At 35.7% G+C, this 15,581-nt stretch overlaps 1 protein-coding gene across 1 annotated transcript; it reads right to left on the bottom strand.

The window, feature by feature from the left end:
• Window positions 1–1,425: 1,425 nt before the first annotated feature.
• Window positions 1,426–1,878, bottom strand: LOC112748328 (uncharacterized). The gene has a single exon (XM_025796547.1). The coding sequence runs from the start codon at window positions 1,876–1,878 to the stop codon at window positions 1,426–1,428; it is 453 nt and encodes a 150-aa protein (XP_025652332.1).
• Between the last annotated feature and the right edge of the window lie 13,703 nt (window positions 1,879–15,581).

The raw sequence follows: 15,581 nt of genomic DNA, 5'->3' as shown, positions 1-15,581 counted from the left end.
AGATGAACGATAAAAACTTAGATCAGGCACATACACCCAAACCAATTTCATAAGTATTTAATTAAATCAGTTCAAAATTATGTTCAATTCACTGAAACATGGATAAATATACAAGCTCAAGCAATATTACAATGTCAAGCAATATACACCCAAGGACAAGCAATATTAGGACAGTTGCAACAGTTGATTATATTACATGATATGGGTTCAGGAATATACACCCAACAAATTACGCCATATACACCCAACAATCAACCATATACACCCATACAAATTACTCCATATACACCCAACAAATTAAGCAATATACAGCGAAAAATCAGTTACGAGAAGAACTAGAACAAGAAGAACAGTAAAACCTAGAACCACTTTGAAGAACAATAAAACCTAGAGGAACTTACAAGAAGAGTAAAACCTAGAATAAGAAGAACAGTAAAAACAGTGATATGAGATTTAGAACAAGAAGATCAGTAAAACCTAGAAGAACATGGAAGAACAGTAAAACCTAGTTCTTCGATTTCAAAATCAGAAACAGAAATGTGAAAAATGTACAAGATGAGTAAAATAGTAACGTACCTTGAATAATATTTCTTCGTTTTTTCTGGAGATTGTTGATGGAGAGTTCTATCTTCGCGACGAGTTCGACCTTGAATAATGTCTCTTCAGTTTGGAATGTTGCTCGAAACTTTGTGGTTTGTGTTTTGTTTGAAGGAGAAGAAGAAGAGTTAGCCATGATGAGCGCTTATTTCAAAGAGTAACCATTTGAGTGACGCGCATGGGTTGACGCTCCATTCAAAGGGAGTGAGTGCGCGTGGACAAGTTATTGGGCTGAGTTAACTTGTAAGGCTTGTAAGCCTTTTTTACTTGTATGTGTAGCAGGTCCATTATTTTATTTTTTAATATATTTTTTAAATTTTTAATAGTAAAATAAAAGAAATAAAAAACAAAAGAAAATATTGTTTTTGAGAATTTATAATTTATATTTTTTTTAAATTTAAAAAAAATATTCTTTGCATAATAAATAAATAAAAAATATATTTTTATATTGTTATACTATACTCAAATATAATTGATAAATAAAAAGTATTTTTGATGTAAATTTTTTTAATTATTAATAAAAATAATATTTTTTATTTTTAAAATTTGGTAATTTTTTATCAAGTGAATTTTTTTAAAAGTTTTTATTGTAAATTATGACATTTTTTTTGAAAAGTAAAAAGAAAAATCTAAATATCAAATTTTGTTCTAAACATTTTTTGTTCTTTTTAAATATTTATTCGAATATTACTACAAAAATTCAGATCAAATGAATAAACTATTTACTAAATATAAAAGTTTTTTATTACTTTCAAAAATTATAAAATTTTTTATTATTTTTATTATATTTTTAAAAATTATACTAAGACCCTCTAATTCTGAGGGTCCCTAAGCAGTCACACAGCAGAGCATAGCTAATGTCCGTGGGGGCACTGTCAAAGAGGTGTAATCCAAGGGGGGGTCTTGTCCCTTCTTGACAAGAAGATCTGCCACCGAGTTTGCTTCATGAAGCGAATGCCTCCAAGAGCTTTGTTGAATGCGTGCAGCCAAGTTACGGATGTCCTGAATCAATGCTGCACATGGATGAGTTGGGGAACATCCATGATTGATGAAGATGATAGCAGCAGCCGAGTCAGACTCCACAATAAGGTTTTGGTAGCCGTTCGTTGTAGCAATGTTCAGCCCGTATATGATTGCCCACAGCTCTGTGTGCATAATTGAACAATTGTCCAAATTGCAGGAGTATCCTTTCAAGAACCTCCCAGCCGAATCTCTGAACACTCCCCTACACGCAGCGTTACTTCTCTGAGTATACCAGGAACCATCACCATTCAACTTCATATACTCTTCATCCAGTCGAGACCAACCTACAAGGCAGTCGCCAATAGCTTATATACTTTGCGGATTTAAATTGCTCTTAACCACTTTTAGGAATTCCTCAGCCCACGCTCAAATTTGGTGAATAATGATAGAAGAAAATTGTCGGTAAATAATTTCACAAAAAATAATTACGTTGCAAGTATAGTTCTAAACCAACAATGAATCCTCAAATCAAATTTAATATGGTTGTTGATTTATCTTATGCTTATTTTGGGAGATTTTATCACCTTTTCTCACATTTATTCAATAAAATAGCATGGTTTTGTAATTCTCCCTTGAATTGTACTTAAATGTGAAAACATGCTTTTTAGGCCATAAAATTGGTAATTTTGATTCACTTTAATTCCATTCGATACCTTGATGTATTTGTTGAGTGATTTTAGGTTCATAGGGCAAGTATTGGATGGAAGAAGTGAGGAGAAAAGCATACAAAGTGGGAGAACTCATGAAGAAATGAAGGAACCGTAAAGTTGTCAAGTCCGACCTCTTCGCATTCAATCGACCATAACTTGAGCTATAGAGATCCAAATGAGACGGTTCTAGTTGCGTTGGAAAGCTAACATCTGAGGCTTCGAAATGATATAAAATTTGCCATATGTTGCTTTGCGTTAAGGGGTGTGCACGCGTCATGTATGCGTGCGCGCCGATTGAGCACGTGGCCCACTAATGTGAAATCGCCCCCAGCGATTTCTGAAGCACTTTGGGCCCAACCCAACTCATTTCTAATGCTATTTCATGCAGAATTTAAGCTTGGGCAAAGGAGGAGCAATTGTTTGTAACATTAGCAACATGTAGGTTAGTTTCTAGAGAGAGAAGCTCCCTCTTTTCTCTAGAATTAGGTTAGGTTTAGGTTAGATTATCATAGATCCATGTTTAATTTCTTGCTTTCATCTTGTTTCTTCTACATTTCCATGCTCTAGTGATGTAATCTTCTTGATTCTCTTGTTAATTTCTCTTTTGAGCATCTTTTTGTGATTGATGAACACTTGTTGGATTTGGATTTTTCTTTAATGAGATTTGATGTTCGATGTTCTTTTGATGTTGATTTGAGTTGTGATTTACTTTTCTTGCAATTAGTAGTTGGTAGATTTATATTTCTTGTACTTTTACTATGCTTTCATTGTATGCCTTCTAAGTGTTTGATAAAATGCTTGGAAGGATGTTAGAGTAGATTTTGAGCATTCTTGGCTTGGAAAGAGTAATTAGGTGATCTTGAGTCATGAAAACCCAACTTATGTTGGTGATCTAGAGTTGTTAGCTAATATTTTGCTAATTTAATTAGTAAGCTAATTAGGACTTTTGAATTGAGATTAGCTAGTCTTATTAGACTTTCTCTCATGGAAGATAATATGATACCTTCTTCCAATGTTGGAGATGACGTAATAAGATAAATTCTTGTTTATATTTGTGATATGATTAATTAATTAGTCTTGTTTGACTTTCTCTCATGGAAGATAATATGATACCTTCTTCCAATGTTGGAGTTGACTAGATAAGATAAATTAATCATTGTATGACTAGGATAGAAAGCTTATATTCTCAATCCTTGCTATGAATGTCTCTCTCTCTTTATTATTTGCTTCCTTTAATTGTTTGCTTGATTTACCTTTATTGCACATTTAATTTCTTGCCCCTCTTATAAACCAAAACCCCCTTACCCACTTCGTAGCCAATAATTGACAGCTTCATTGCAATTCCTTGTGAGACGATCCGGAGTCTAAATACTCCGGTTAATTTTCATTTGGGGTTTGTTAATTGTGACAACCAAAATTTTTGTATGAAAGGATTCTTGATTGGTTTGGAAACTATACTTCACAACGAGAATTCATTCATTTGAGGAAATTCTAAACCGTCAAAAATCTCTTCATCAAAATGGCGCCGTTGCCGGGGAGTTGCAATAGTGTTATGTTATTGGTTATTGTATATATGTGAATATTGTAAATAGGTCTACCTTTTGGTTCTTTGTTAGTTTTTGCTAGTTTTAAGATTTAATTTTCTTGCTTCTTATTTGATTTTGTTTTCATTTTCTTTGCTATCATGAATTCTCACTTTGGCTATGAGTTTGGTTCTAACTATGTTGTAGGAAATGAGAGCTTCAATGAGGATGTGTATCAAGGATGGGACAATCAAAGGTGGGAGGAGCCATATGCATATGATCAATCCTCATGGCAACAACCTCTACCAATGCACTATGAAGAGGAGCCATTCTATGATGTATATCAATCCAATGGCTATGGTGAATCCTCTTGTGACTTTCAAGAACCACCACCATATGCCTATGAGCCATATCCCCAACATAACCATCAACCATACTCACAAGCCACCTTTCACCAACCATCTTCATATGACCCTAATGCATATCCATCCCACCAACAACCATATGAGCCATATGAATCACGTATAGAGCCACCACCACTCCAACATCAATATTTTCAAGAGTCACCCCCTCCATACTATTACCAAGTAGAACCACCTCCAACGCATGCAAATTTTCAACCACAAGATGAATTCTACTTTTCGCCACAACCACCTTCCGACTATAATACCTTCCCCTCAAACAATGAACCCTCTCTTCCACCATCACCCCCCGATGAAGCCTCTATGCTAGAATTAAGGGATCTTGAATCTCATATCTTAAGGCAATACGAGGAGGATGAAAAGAATTTTGAGGAGTTAAGAGCAAAAATTGCCATCATGGTAGAAGCCATTGCCAACATAGTCTAATCCTGCCTAAGCCTATGCGATCAAGGCACTTTCATTGTGGAATGTGGAGAAGCAACGAAGAAGCTTAGTGACGGAGTGAACTTGAAGCTCCAAGGAGAAGAAGAGGAGTTAAAGCAAGAAATGCAACAAGAGGAGGAAGTAGAGATTATTAAAGAAGAGGAAGAAGTGGTTGAAGACTTAGGAGATGCGGAACCACCTTGGGAGTCTAGGATTGAAGAAAACCCCTCCAAGATGATTGGATTTGATGCTAAGGAGGAATGTGCACAACCTCCAAGGCATATCTCTTATGAAGAATTGGATGGGATGGAGCAAGAATTGAGTCCCCTTGGTGATGAAGATCAAGCATCAAATCTTAGTGGTGAAGAATTCTTTGAGCATGAAGAACCTTCTCCCAAGGAGATGGAAGGCAATGTGGAGGTAAATCTTTCTTGTCCTCCCATTTGTGATTTGAGTAAGGAAAAATGTTTAGATAAAATTGTCGAACAAATGATTGAAATTAAGAGATCTTGTGAAGAGGTGTAGGTCCTTAGAAAAAGGAGGATGGGAATTGAATACGCCTTGTCAAGACCTTTGGAATCACCTTTGCCTAGATTGCCATCTACACCTTCATTTGAGCAGGTGAAACTCATTTCTATTATCTTTATTATCCCACTTGAATATGGTTTGTTTGAAACGGATGGCCAACTTAGGATGCTTTGTGGGATGAAGCGTAAGAGGAGGATGTTTAGTGGTTGGCGTTGCAAATCAAGGCTCATTATGGTTGAAGCTTCGAAGAGCAAGGGTTGGGCTAGTGCTCAATTGGATGGGTCTAGGAGGATAGTTTGGTACTTTCATGAGAATTCATCTCTTTTGCCACCCAGAGGAAACCACCATGATCAACTCAAGGACGGGTGTGAAAAAAAAGTGTGGGATCCCGGATCGCACAAGGAAGATCAACTTTGGGAGCCTATGGTTTGTGAAGAACTCCATTAAAACTTGGAGTTATTAACTTTGAATGATGAAGCACAATGGAAGTCCAAACATTGGTGGATATTCAATGATGGATTCAAGCACAAGCCACCTTGATGAAGAGCTCCCCATAAGTCCAACTTAAGGACAATAAACAAAAGTGCTAGGTGGGAGACACCCCACCATGGTAACATCTTTTCATCTTTCCCTTTTGTACATATTGGTAAAATAAGTTTAATTTCATGTTTTGTTTGATTAGTTGAGTTTAATTGGGAGTCTAGTAGGTTAAATAAGGTTTTATGATGTTTTGGTAGTTGTTTGGAGGTTTGGAATGCTTGGTTTGGTGCAAAAGCATAGAAAAATTTTGAAAAATAGAGCACCACCCACGTGCACGCACACTCCACGCGTACGCGTGAATCAAGCAATTTCGGCCATCCACCCGGACGCGCGATGTACGCATACGCATGGATTGAATTTTTCCACTTCCCATACATTCACCCGAGAGTTGTGCCTGAAGTGTGCCAACTTGGTGCCCCAGGGCACGCGAACGCGTACCTTGCGAATCCGCGTCGACTCTCTGCTTTGCCATGCACGCGTACACGCGCTGTACGCGTACGCGTCGCTTCCGTTTTCATCAATCCACGCTTACGCACACATGACGCGCACACGTGGATTGCCTTGTTTCACTCACCTTCTTCTCTTCTCCTCTTTCCATTTCTTTCTTTCTTCTCTTTTCTTTCCACCCTTCAAACATCATCCGACACTACCAAGCATCATATAACACCATTTCTTTTTGTTAGTTAGTTAGTCTAATTTTTGTTTTCCATTATAAGTGTTGGATTACTAATCTTGTTTACCATTTACTGCTGCTTATTACTAATGGGATGTTAGTTTAACATCATTGTTGTTATTGTCATTGTTGGATTCCTTTGTTGAGGTTACAATTTATTACTTGGTCTTGAATTTTCATGTTGAACATTTGTGAATACCAAGTACATGTTACGTTGCCTTCATGCATCTTAACTCTTTGAATTGCATGTTTTGGCCACCATGCATTCATCATCCATTGTTAGGCAATTGTATATTCTCATTGCATTTTTTTAGGTGATGCTTGTTTATGGTTTACCCTTTATTCACATCACTTATTTCATGCATTGAGATTGTAGAATTGTGAAATTGGATCGAAAGCTTACCTAGTGACATATTTTTGAGCTTTGTAAAGCTTTGTGGGCCACGCTTGCTATGTGATTGATTTCCAATTCTATCTTCTTTTTCCTAAGTCCCATAGCATCCCTGTGTTTCACCTCTATGTCACTTAGGTGTTGCAACAACTTCAATATGTGTCATTGATTATTGTGTGAGTTTTATATACTATTTTGTTCACTAAGTCTACCTACACATCAATCAATGTCCATGCATTATCCAATTTCACAATTGCTTGATTTTTGCTTGAATGCTTTTATGCTTCTTCACTACTTGTTTGGTTGCCTTAACCTACAAGTCTTTTAAAATATCTCAAGCACACTAGAATGAGTGAAGTGCATGTTTTATTTTGTGTAAATGTGACATAGTTTTTTTTATACTAGTATGTGTGTGTGTGTTCTAAATCGCGCGCAATTTTAGAACCCACACACCTATTTTTCATCAATGTCACACCAATTCACCCACTCAATTCTGGTGATTTACCTCATTCCAACAATACCCGATTCTCCCTTTTGTATTTTCTCATCTTACGGTGTTTATTTTATTTTTCATGATCGATGCACCACAAGCAAAAATGGAAGTGGAAGGAAGAACACGCAACACCGATTGACCTACCAGCAGAAGGTAGCAACTCGGAAAGTCGCCGTACCCCCTTGCTCATCTTTGAGTGCACCGAGGACGGTGCAAACTTTTAAGTGTGGGGAGGTCGTCCGACCGCTCGACATTTTTAGGTGACAAGTTTCTATTCCCAACACTTTTGCATTTCATTTTAGGATTTTTAGTTGCATTTTCTTATTTTGCATATGTATATATTAAGCTTAGTCAAAATCATGATATTTTCCAAGGATTTTATCTATAGGGCACCCCACCCCAATTAATTGAAAATTTTTTTTAGAACTTGCTTGAATTATATACTTTGTGGATCATGTCTTGAGCTGAGAACACAAGCATGTAAGTTTTGAGTCTTAATTGTGTGGTTACATCATATAACCACTTATTTTCATTCTTGTGTGCATTATTCTCTTCCTATGATTGTAATCCTTGATTTGTTTGATTCTTTATGTCCATTATTTTATGTATACATACATTTATATGATTGAGGCCATTGTTCAAATAGCTCACTTAACCATATAGCCTACCTTTTATCTTCCATTGTTAGCCAATCTTGAGCCTATGCTTAACCCATTTGTTCTTAATTGTAGCACATTACAAGCCTAAGTGGAAAACAATAAATATCCCTTAATTTGGATCTTTGATTAGCTTAGGCTAGTGAGAGTGTTTATCATTTGATTTTGGGAGAGTTGGGAACATTGGGTAGAGATAAAAGTGTGTTTTTGTATTTGTGTTGAGAATCTTGGGAATTGGGAACATACTCATGTATTAATCATGTGTAAACCATATGCATTGATGTTCTTGTATACATTTTAGTTTGAAAAGAGAAAAAAATGAGAAAAAAACAAAAATAAAAAAAAGAAAATATATAGAAAAGAACATTTACCTATTTATATAACAGATCGTATGGTAGGCCATAAATTGGGTGAATTTTCACCTACTCTAAACTTCCGAGGACATGCGAAAAATGATAATAGGTCTCGTCGTTAAGGTGAAATTTCATGTTCTTCAAAACAGCAATTGGACCAGAGAATGCGATTGCATTATAAGGGCGCAATTGAACAGATCGAGCAAGTTCAAATTGACGTAACATGAAACCTATTAATGCGAAAGCGCCGGGCTCAATGGATAATGGAGATGGAATAGCCGTCGGTTGGTTAGGACATCCTATCTTTAGAGATAAAGAGGGGCGTGAACTTTTTGTAAGGCGTATGCCTACTTTTTTTGAGACAGCCTTGAATTTTGAAGGACTTGTGTTCTTTCCGGAACATGCACACATAACGCCTAATGGATATAAAAAACCTTGTATAGCTTCTTCGATTTCTCGATAAAAAGAAATATGACCAACAGTAGTTCGAATGTATATACAACGAATTTGTTTTTTTATACTTAATAAAAAGAATTGCAATAAAAAGGGGACAAAATGCCCCAAAGCAAGGTTTAATAAAAGTCAATGCATATGGGTGGTGATAAAAAAGAGAATGCATGAGTGTGTGAAAAAGTGAAGAATGGGTAGTTAGGTTTGTTTAGAATTGTATAGGTTGTCATAGGTTAGGTGGGATGTTTAAGTTAATCAAAGATTCAAATCTCAAGCCCACTTGACCATATGCATTCTACCTTGACCCTAACCCCATTACAACCTATGGGAAGTCCTTATGATATTTGTATGCATGCATAAAATAATTGTTGATTGTTAGATGAAAAACAAATCTTGGAAAACATGATTAGGGGAGAATTGAATGAATTAATCCCATACACTTGAGTGACTAGAGCGGATACATATCCGATGAGGGTTCGATTGCTCAATTACATGTTTCCACCCATGATCATCTCTTTTCTTGCAAGTTTGTAAAATCTTTTTAATAATTCAATTCAATTGTGGGTTTGATTTGACTGCTATGGCTTTAGTCCTTGTACTTAAATATGTTTTTTCGGAAATTGATTTATTTTGACTAAGAGGATGCATTCATGTAGATAGATTGCATATAGATAGGTTGCATGTAGTTAGTTTGCATTGAATAAATGTTGATGTCCCTTTGCTTCTTTCTTGATTTTAGCATGAGGATATGCTTAGTTTAAGTGTGGGGAGATTTGATAAACCCTAATTTCGTGATTTATCTTATGTTTATTTTGGGAGATTTTATCACCTTTTCTCACATTTATTCAATAAAATAGCATGATTTTGTAATTCTCCATTGAATTGTACTTAAATGTAAAAACATGCTTTTTAGGCCCTAAAATTGGTAATTTTGATTCACTTTAATTCTATTCGATGCCTTGATGTATTTTTTGAGTGATTTTAGGTTCATAGGGCAAGTATTGGATGGAAGAAGTGAGGAGAAAAGCATGAAAAAGTGGGAGAACTCATGAAGAAATGAAGAAACCGTAAAGCTGTCAAGTCCGACCTCTTCGCATTCAATCGACCATAACTTGAGCTACAGAAGTCCAAATGAGGCGGTTCTAGTTGCGTTGGAAAGCTAACATCCGTGGCTTTGAAATGATATAAAATTTACCATATGTTGCTTCGTGTTAAGGGGCGCGCACGTGCCATGTACACGTGCGTGCTGATTGAGCACATGGCCCACTAATGTGAAATCACCCCCAGCGATTTCTGAAGCACTTTAGGCCCAACCCAACTCATTTCTAATGCTATTTCATGCAGAATTCAAGCTTGGACAAAGGGGGAGCAATTGTTTGTAGCATTAGCAACATGTAGGTTAGTTTCTAGAGAGAGAAGCTCCCTCTTCTCTCTAGAATTAGGTTAGGTTTAGGTTAGATTATCATAGATCCATGTTTAATTTCTTGCTTTCATCTTGTTTATTCTACATTTCCATGCTCTAGTGATGTAATCTTCTTGATTCTCTTGTTAATTTCTCTTTTGAGCATCTTTTTGTGATTGATGAACACTTGTTGGATTTGGATTTTTCTTTAATGAGATTTGATGTTTGATGTTCTTTTGATGTTGATTTGAGTTGTGATTTACTTTTCTTGCAATTAGTAGTTGGTAGATTTATATTTCTTGCACTTTTACTATGCTTTCATTGTATGCCTTCCAAGTGTTTGATAAAATGCTTGGAAGGATGTTATAGTAGATTTTGAGCATTCTTGGCTTGAAAAGAGTAATTAGGTGATCTTGAGTCATGAAAACCCAACTTATGTTGGTGATCTAGAGTTGTTAGCTAATATTGTTTCCATTGACGCTAATCTTTTGCTAATTTAATTAGTAAGTTGATTAGGACTTTTGGATTGAGATTAGCTAGTCTTATTAGACTTTCTCTCATGGAAGATAATATGATACCTTCTTCCAATGTTGGAGATGACGTAATAAGATAAATTCTTGTTTATATTTATGATATGATTAATTAGTCTTGTTTGACTTTCTCTCATGGAAGATAATATGATACCTTCTTCCAATGTTGGAGTTGACTAGATAAGATAAATTAATCATTGTATGACTAGGATAGAAAGCCTATATTCTCAATCCTTACCATGAATGTCTCTCTCTCTTTATTATTTGCTTTCTTTAATTGTTTGCTTGATTTACCTTTATTGCACATTTAATTTCTTGCCCCTCTTATAAACCAAAATCCCCTTACCCCACTTCATAGCCAATAATTGACCGCTTCATTGCAATTCCTTGTGAGACGACTCGGAGTCTAAATACTCCGGTTAATTTTCATTTGGGGTTTGTTAATTGTGACAACCAAAATTTTTGTATGAAAGAATTCTTGATTGGTTTGGAAACTATACTTCACAACGAGAATTCATTCATTTGAGGAAATTCTAAACCATCAAAAATCTCTTCATCAGTTGTCACTAGTTCAACCCCAATAAAAATAACCGAGAGTATTAATCTCGGGTCGTTCTCCCTAGGAATCATAATGAAGTGCTTTATTATTGGCTACGAAGGAATGTTTTGGGGTTTTTATAATAAGGAACAAGAAATATAAATGGCAAAAGAAATAAACTAATAGCTAAGAAAGCTCTTTGCAAGGAATGAGAACTAGAAGTCCTATCCTCATTATCATCATCAATTGTGACAAGAATTGTCCATTGCTCCCACTTAGTTAACCACTAACTATGAAGGAAAGTCAAGTGGATACAATTAACTTGAGTCCACAAGTCTAGTCAAATCAGAAGGAAAGACTAGCTTTAGTGGCATTTAACTCAATGAGCAACTTTCAATTATCAATCAGCAAAAGAGTTTGATAACTCAAGAGTCTCCAATTACTCAACCCAAGCCAAGAGGAGAAAAATCTAACTGATGACTAAAAGAAGCATTTCATCAAACACATAGAGGGCAATAAAAGTAAACATCTTCAATTGCAAGAATTAAAGGAAGCTATAACTAATCAAGGTAAGAAATCAACAATAGAAATAAAGGCAAATATAAAAAGACATGGAAATCATAAATTGCATTAAAAGAGAATTGAAATCAACAAAAGAGTGCATGAACTAAAATTAACAAAATAAAGGAATTAACAAAAGAAGTAAAATGCTAGAACAAATAAAAGTAAAAGAAAAACTAAAGCAAAGGAAGAATGAGATCTAGATCTAAAAGGAAGAAAACTACGAACCCTAATCTAGAGAGATGAGAGAGCCTCTCTCTCTAGAATTCTACATCTAAACTAAAACTAAAGTGTATGAATGGTCATCCCCCGTATCCTCCTTCACTCCCAGCCTCTTATCTGCATACTGGGCTCGAAACTGGGCCAAAAGTCAGCTCAGAAATCCCCTCAGGCCCCAGCGATTTCTCTTTAATGAGGCACGTGCCGCTCGTCACGTATTCGCGTCAGCCATGCATTCGCGTCGCTTTAAAGATGCAATGGTCACGCGTACGCGTTATGTCACGCGTACGCGCCGCTCAGAGTATGGCGCGATCATGCGCACGCGTCGTCCATGCGTGCGCGTCGGCATCAGCTTCTCAAATCTTCATTTTCTTGTGTTTCTTCTACTTTTTCATGCTTTCTTTCCATCCTCTAAGCCATTCCTGCCCTATAATATCTGAAATCGCTTAACAAACACATCACGACATCGAATGGTAATAAGAGAGGATCAGAAATTAGTGATTTTAAGGCCTTGGAAGCATGTTTCCATTCATAGCATAAAATTGGGAAGGAATCTTAAAACCATGCAAATTGTATGAATAAATATGAGAATAATTGACAAAATCTACTAAATTAAGCACAAGATAAACCCTAAAAATGGGGTTTATCAACTTCCCCACACTTAAACAATAGCATGTCCTCATGCTAAGCTCAAGAGAAGCTATAAAGGGATGAAGAGGGATGGTAGGATTTATTAAATGCAACATGCGATGCAACCTATCTATTGAATGCAACTAAATGTTTCTACCTACTTGGTTAAAAGTAAATCAATCTCCAAGAACATATATAACCAAGTAGGGCTAAGGTAGTCATGATGACTTATGAATTCCACTAATTCAAATCTCAAAATAAAGTACAAATAGACTTGCAAGAAGAAAGCTCATGAAAGCCGAGAACAAGGAATTGAACATCGAACCCTCACCGGATGTGTATCCGCTCTAGTCACTCAAGTGTATAGGGTTGCATTGATTCTCTCAATTCTCTACTAATCTTGCTTTCTAAGGCTTGCTCTTCTTCTAACAATCCACATATGTTTAATGCATGAATACACATATCAAGAGGTCTTTCCAAGGGTTGTAATGGGGTCAGGGTGAAGGTAGGATTGTATTTGGTCAAGTGGACTAAAATTTGAATCCTTGATTAATCTAAACTTCCTAGCTAACCTAAAAGAATCCATGTAATTAAAAGTACAAAACCTAACTACCCATTGACTATCTTTTGCCACATGTTCATTCATCCCAAATTTGAGTAAAATACATATGCATTGCTATCACCACTTACTTTGGAGAATTTTGTCCCCTTTTTATTGCTACCTTATTTTCTTTTTTTTCTTTTTCTTCTTTTTATTATTTTTTTTCTTTTATTATTATTATTATTTTTTTCTTTTATTCTTGTGGTGGGTACTATATATGAGAGATCAATACATATGTTTAAGACATTGAATGTATGAACATGCGCCCAACTCTTTTTCACATTTTTCATAAAAAGTATAACATACTCAATTCCCAAACCAAATGTTCCCCACCCAATTTTCCCACACTTAAATCATGTACACTCTTCTCACTAGTCTAAGCTAACCAAGGATTCAAATCAAGGACATTCATTATTTTTTGCTTAGAGTTAGTGCTGTGTAAAATAAAGAACAAATGGGGTTAAATAGGCTCAACATTGATTTACAAAGGATGATGAAAGAGTAAGGCCATATGGGTATGTGAGCTTTGTGAAATAAAGGCCTCAATCATTTATATGCATGCATACACCAAACAATGGAAATATAGAATCAAGCAAGACAAAGATCACAATCTTAGAGAGAACAATACATACCGAAACAAAATATATTGGTTGATAAGATGCAACCAATCAATTAAGCTCAAAATCTCACAAGGTTGTGTGTTCTAGCTCTAAAACCATGTTCCAAAATATATTCTTCAAGCAAGTTCAACAAAAATTTTATTCAAATTAGTGAAATGTCTTAAAATCATTTCTTGGAAAAGAAATCATCACTCTAACCAAGTAGTCCTAGCAAGCAATGGTGGAATATGTACAAATTCTAGCTATTATGCAACCTACATGCAGATGCAATAACTAACTTAACAAAGAAAATTGAAAATTGGTGTTGGAGAAGAAAATTATTACCCACGGAAGTCGGTCTCGACCTCCCCACACTTAAAGATTACACCTTCCTTGGTGCATACAAAGATGTGCAAGTGGACAGGTTACTACAACTGTTGAGTTTCTTCAAAAGGTTGTGCGAATGGACTTGTTTGTCGCCCCATCTAGAAGCTTTTTCGCTCCCTTCTTCATGGCCAGCCTAAAAGGAGAGAAAAAGAAAGAAAATTAGGCTCATGACAAGGATATCAAAGTAAATAGAACATAGGCGGAGACTAATGCCAAATAAGAGTAGGGTTTTCAACTACATGTTAGCTACAACATGTAGAGAGAAAGCAATGTAAGCAAAGGGCATATCAACTAACACTGGATGCAAGAGTAAAGTCAAAGCATAAGTAAATAACATGAAGAAAACACTCGGAAGCATCAGTTCAAATAGGAAAGAGTGGGTCATGAAAGACAATATGAGTACATATCAATGCACAAAGGATGCAAGAATCATCAAAGGTTGAGCATTGACTTAGAAATTTCATCACCCCAACAATATCAAACAAGTCAAGAAGCACCAAGATAATCCAAGAAATTCTCAATAATTGAGTATGAGAATTTAACACCAATAGTAAAATAAGAAATATATAAAAGAAAATAAGAACAAGTTATAAAGACAAAATTAAAACGCAATGAATGAAAATGAACAAATGTAACTAAACAAAAGAAAGTGAAAAATGAGAAAAATAAAAAGTGGAAATTTAAAAAGAGAGAGAAGAAGAAATAAAAAGAAGTAAGAAAGAAATGATGAGAAAGGCGAAAAGAGAAGAGAAGAAATGGGAGAATGGAAGAGAGAAGAAGAAGAAAGAAAGAAAGAGAAGGAAGAAAGAATGAAGAAAAGAAGAGAAGAAGGGAAAAAGAAGCAGGGCAGAAATAGGGGAAACAGGGCGTGGAGCCGACGCGTAAGCGTCGGCCATGCGTGTGCGTGGAATGCAGGAGGGATAAGTGACGCGTAAGCGTCGCCCACGCGTACGTGTGGAATGCAGAAATTACAGGTGACGCGTAAGCATCACCCACTCATACGCGTGGAAGCTAAATTGTGCTATTCGCACAATGACAGCACCACTCCTGCGCAACTCTCTGGTTTTTGTACAATGAATCAAAATATGGCACACGACGTGTGCGCGTCGGCCACGCTTACGCGTGGCGTACACTTTTTTTTTTAGAAGAATAAAATAGAAACAGAGCACTCTCCTAATCTATATACATTCTAAAGCATCTAAAATTCAAATTCAACAAAAATCTTTTAATTTTTGAAAAAATTTCAAAGACAAAATAAAGAAAACTTGCACTTCAAGCAAAATGAAATTTAAAACAACTATTCTACAACTTAAGGCATAAATTTAATCAAACAAACTAACAACCTAAAACACTAAAACAAGAATATGCAAAGAAAAACTACCTGACAATGGT

The sequence above is a fragment of the Arachis hypogaea genome, chromosome 15 (assembly GCF_003086295.3).
Source record: "Arachis hypogaea cultivar Tifrunner chromosome 15, arahy.Tifrunner.gnm2.J5K5, whole genome shotgun sequence".
Classification (NCBI taxonomy): domain Eukaryota; kingdom Viridiplantae; phylum Streptophyta; class Magnoliopsida; order Fabales; family Fabaceae; genus Arachis; species Arachis hypogaea.
Note: the sequence above shows the minus strand (reverse complement) of the source record. Positions and strands in the feature narration are given on the sequence as shown.

Coding starts and splice junctions, on each gene's coding strand:
- LOC112748328 (XM_025796547.1), bottom strand. CDS start 1,878: ATGAAGTTGAATGGTGATGGTTCCTGGTATACTCAGAGAAGTAACGCT.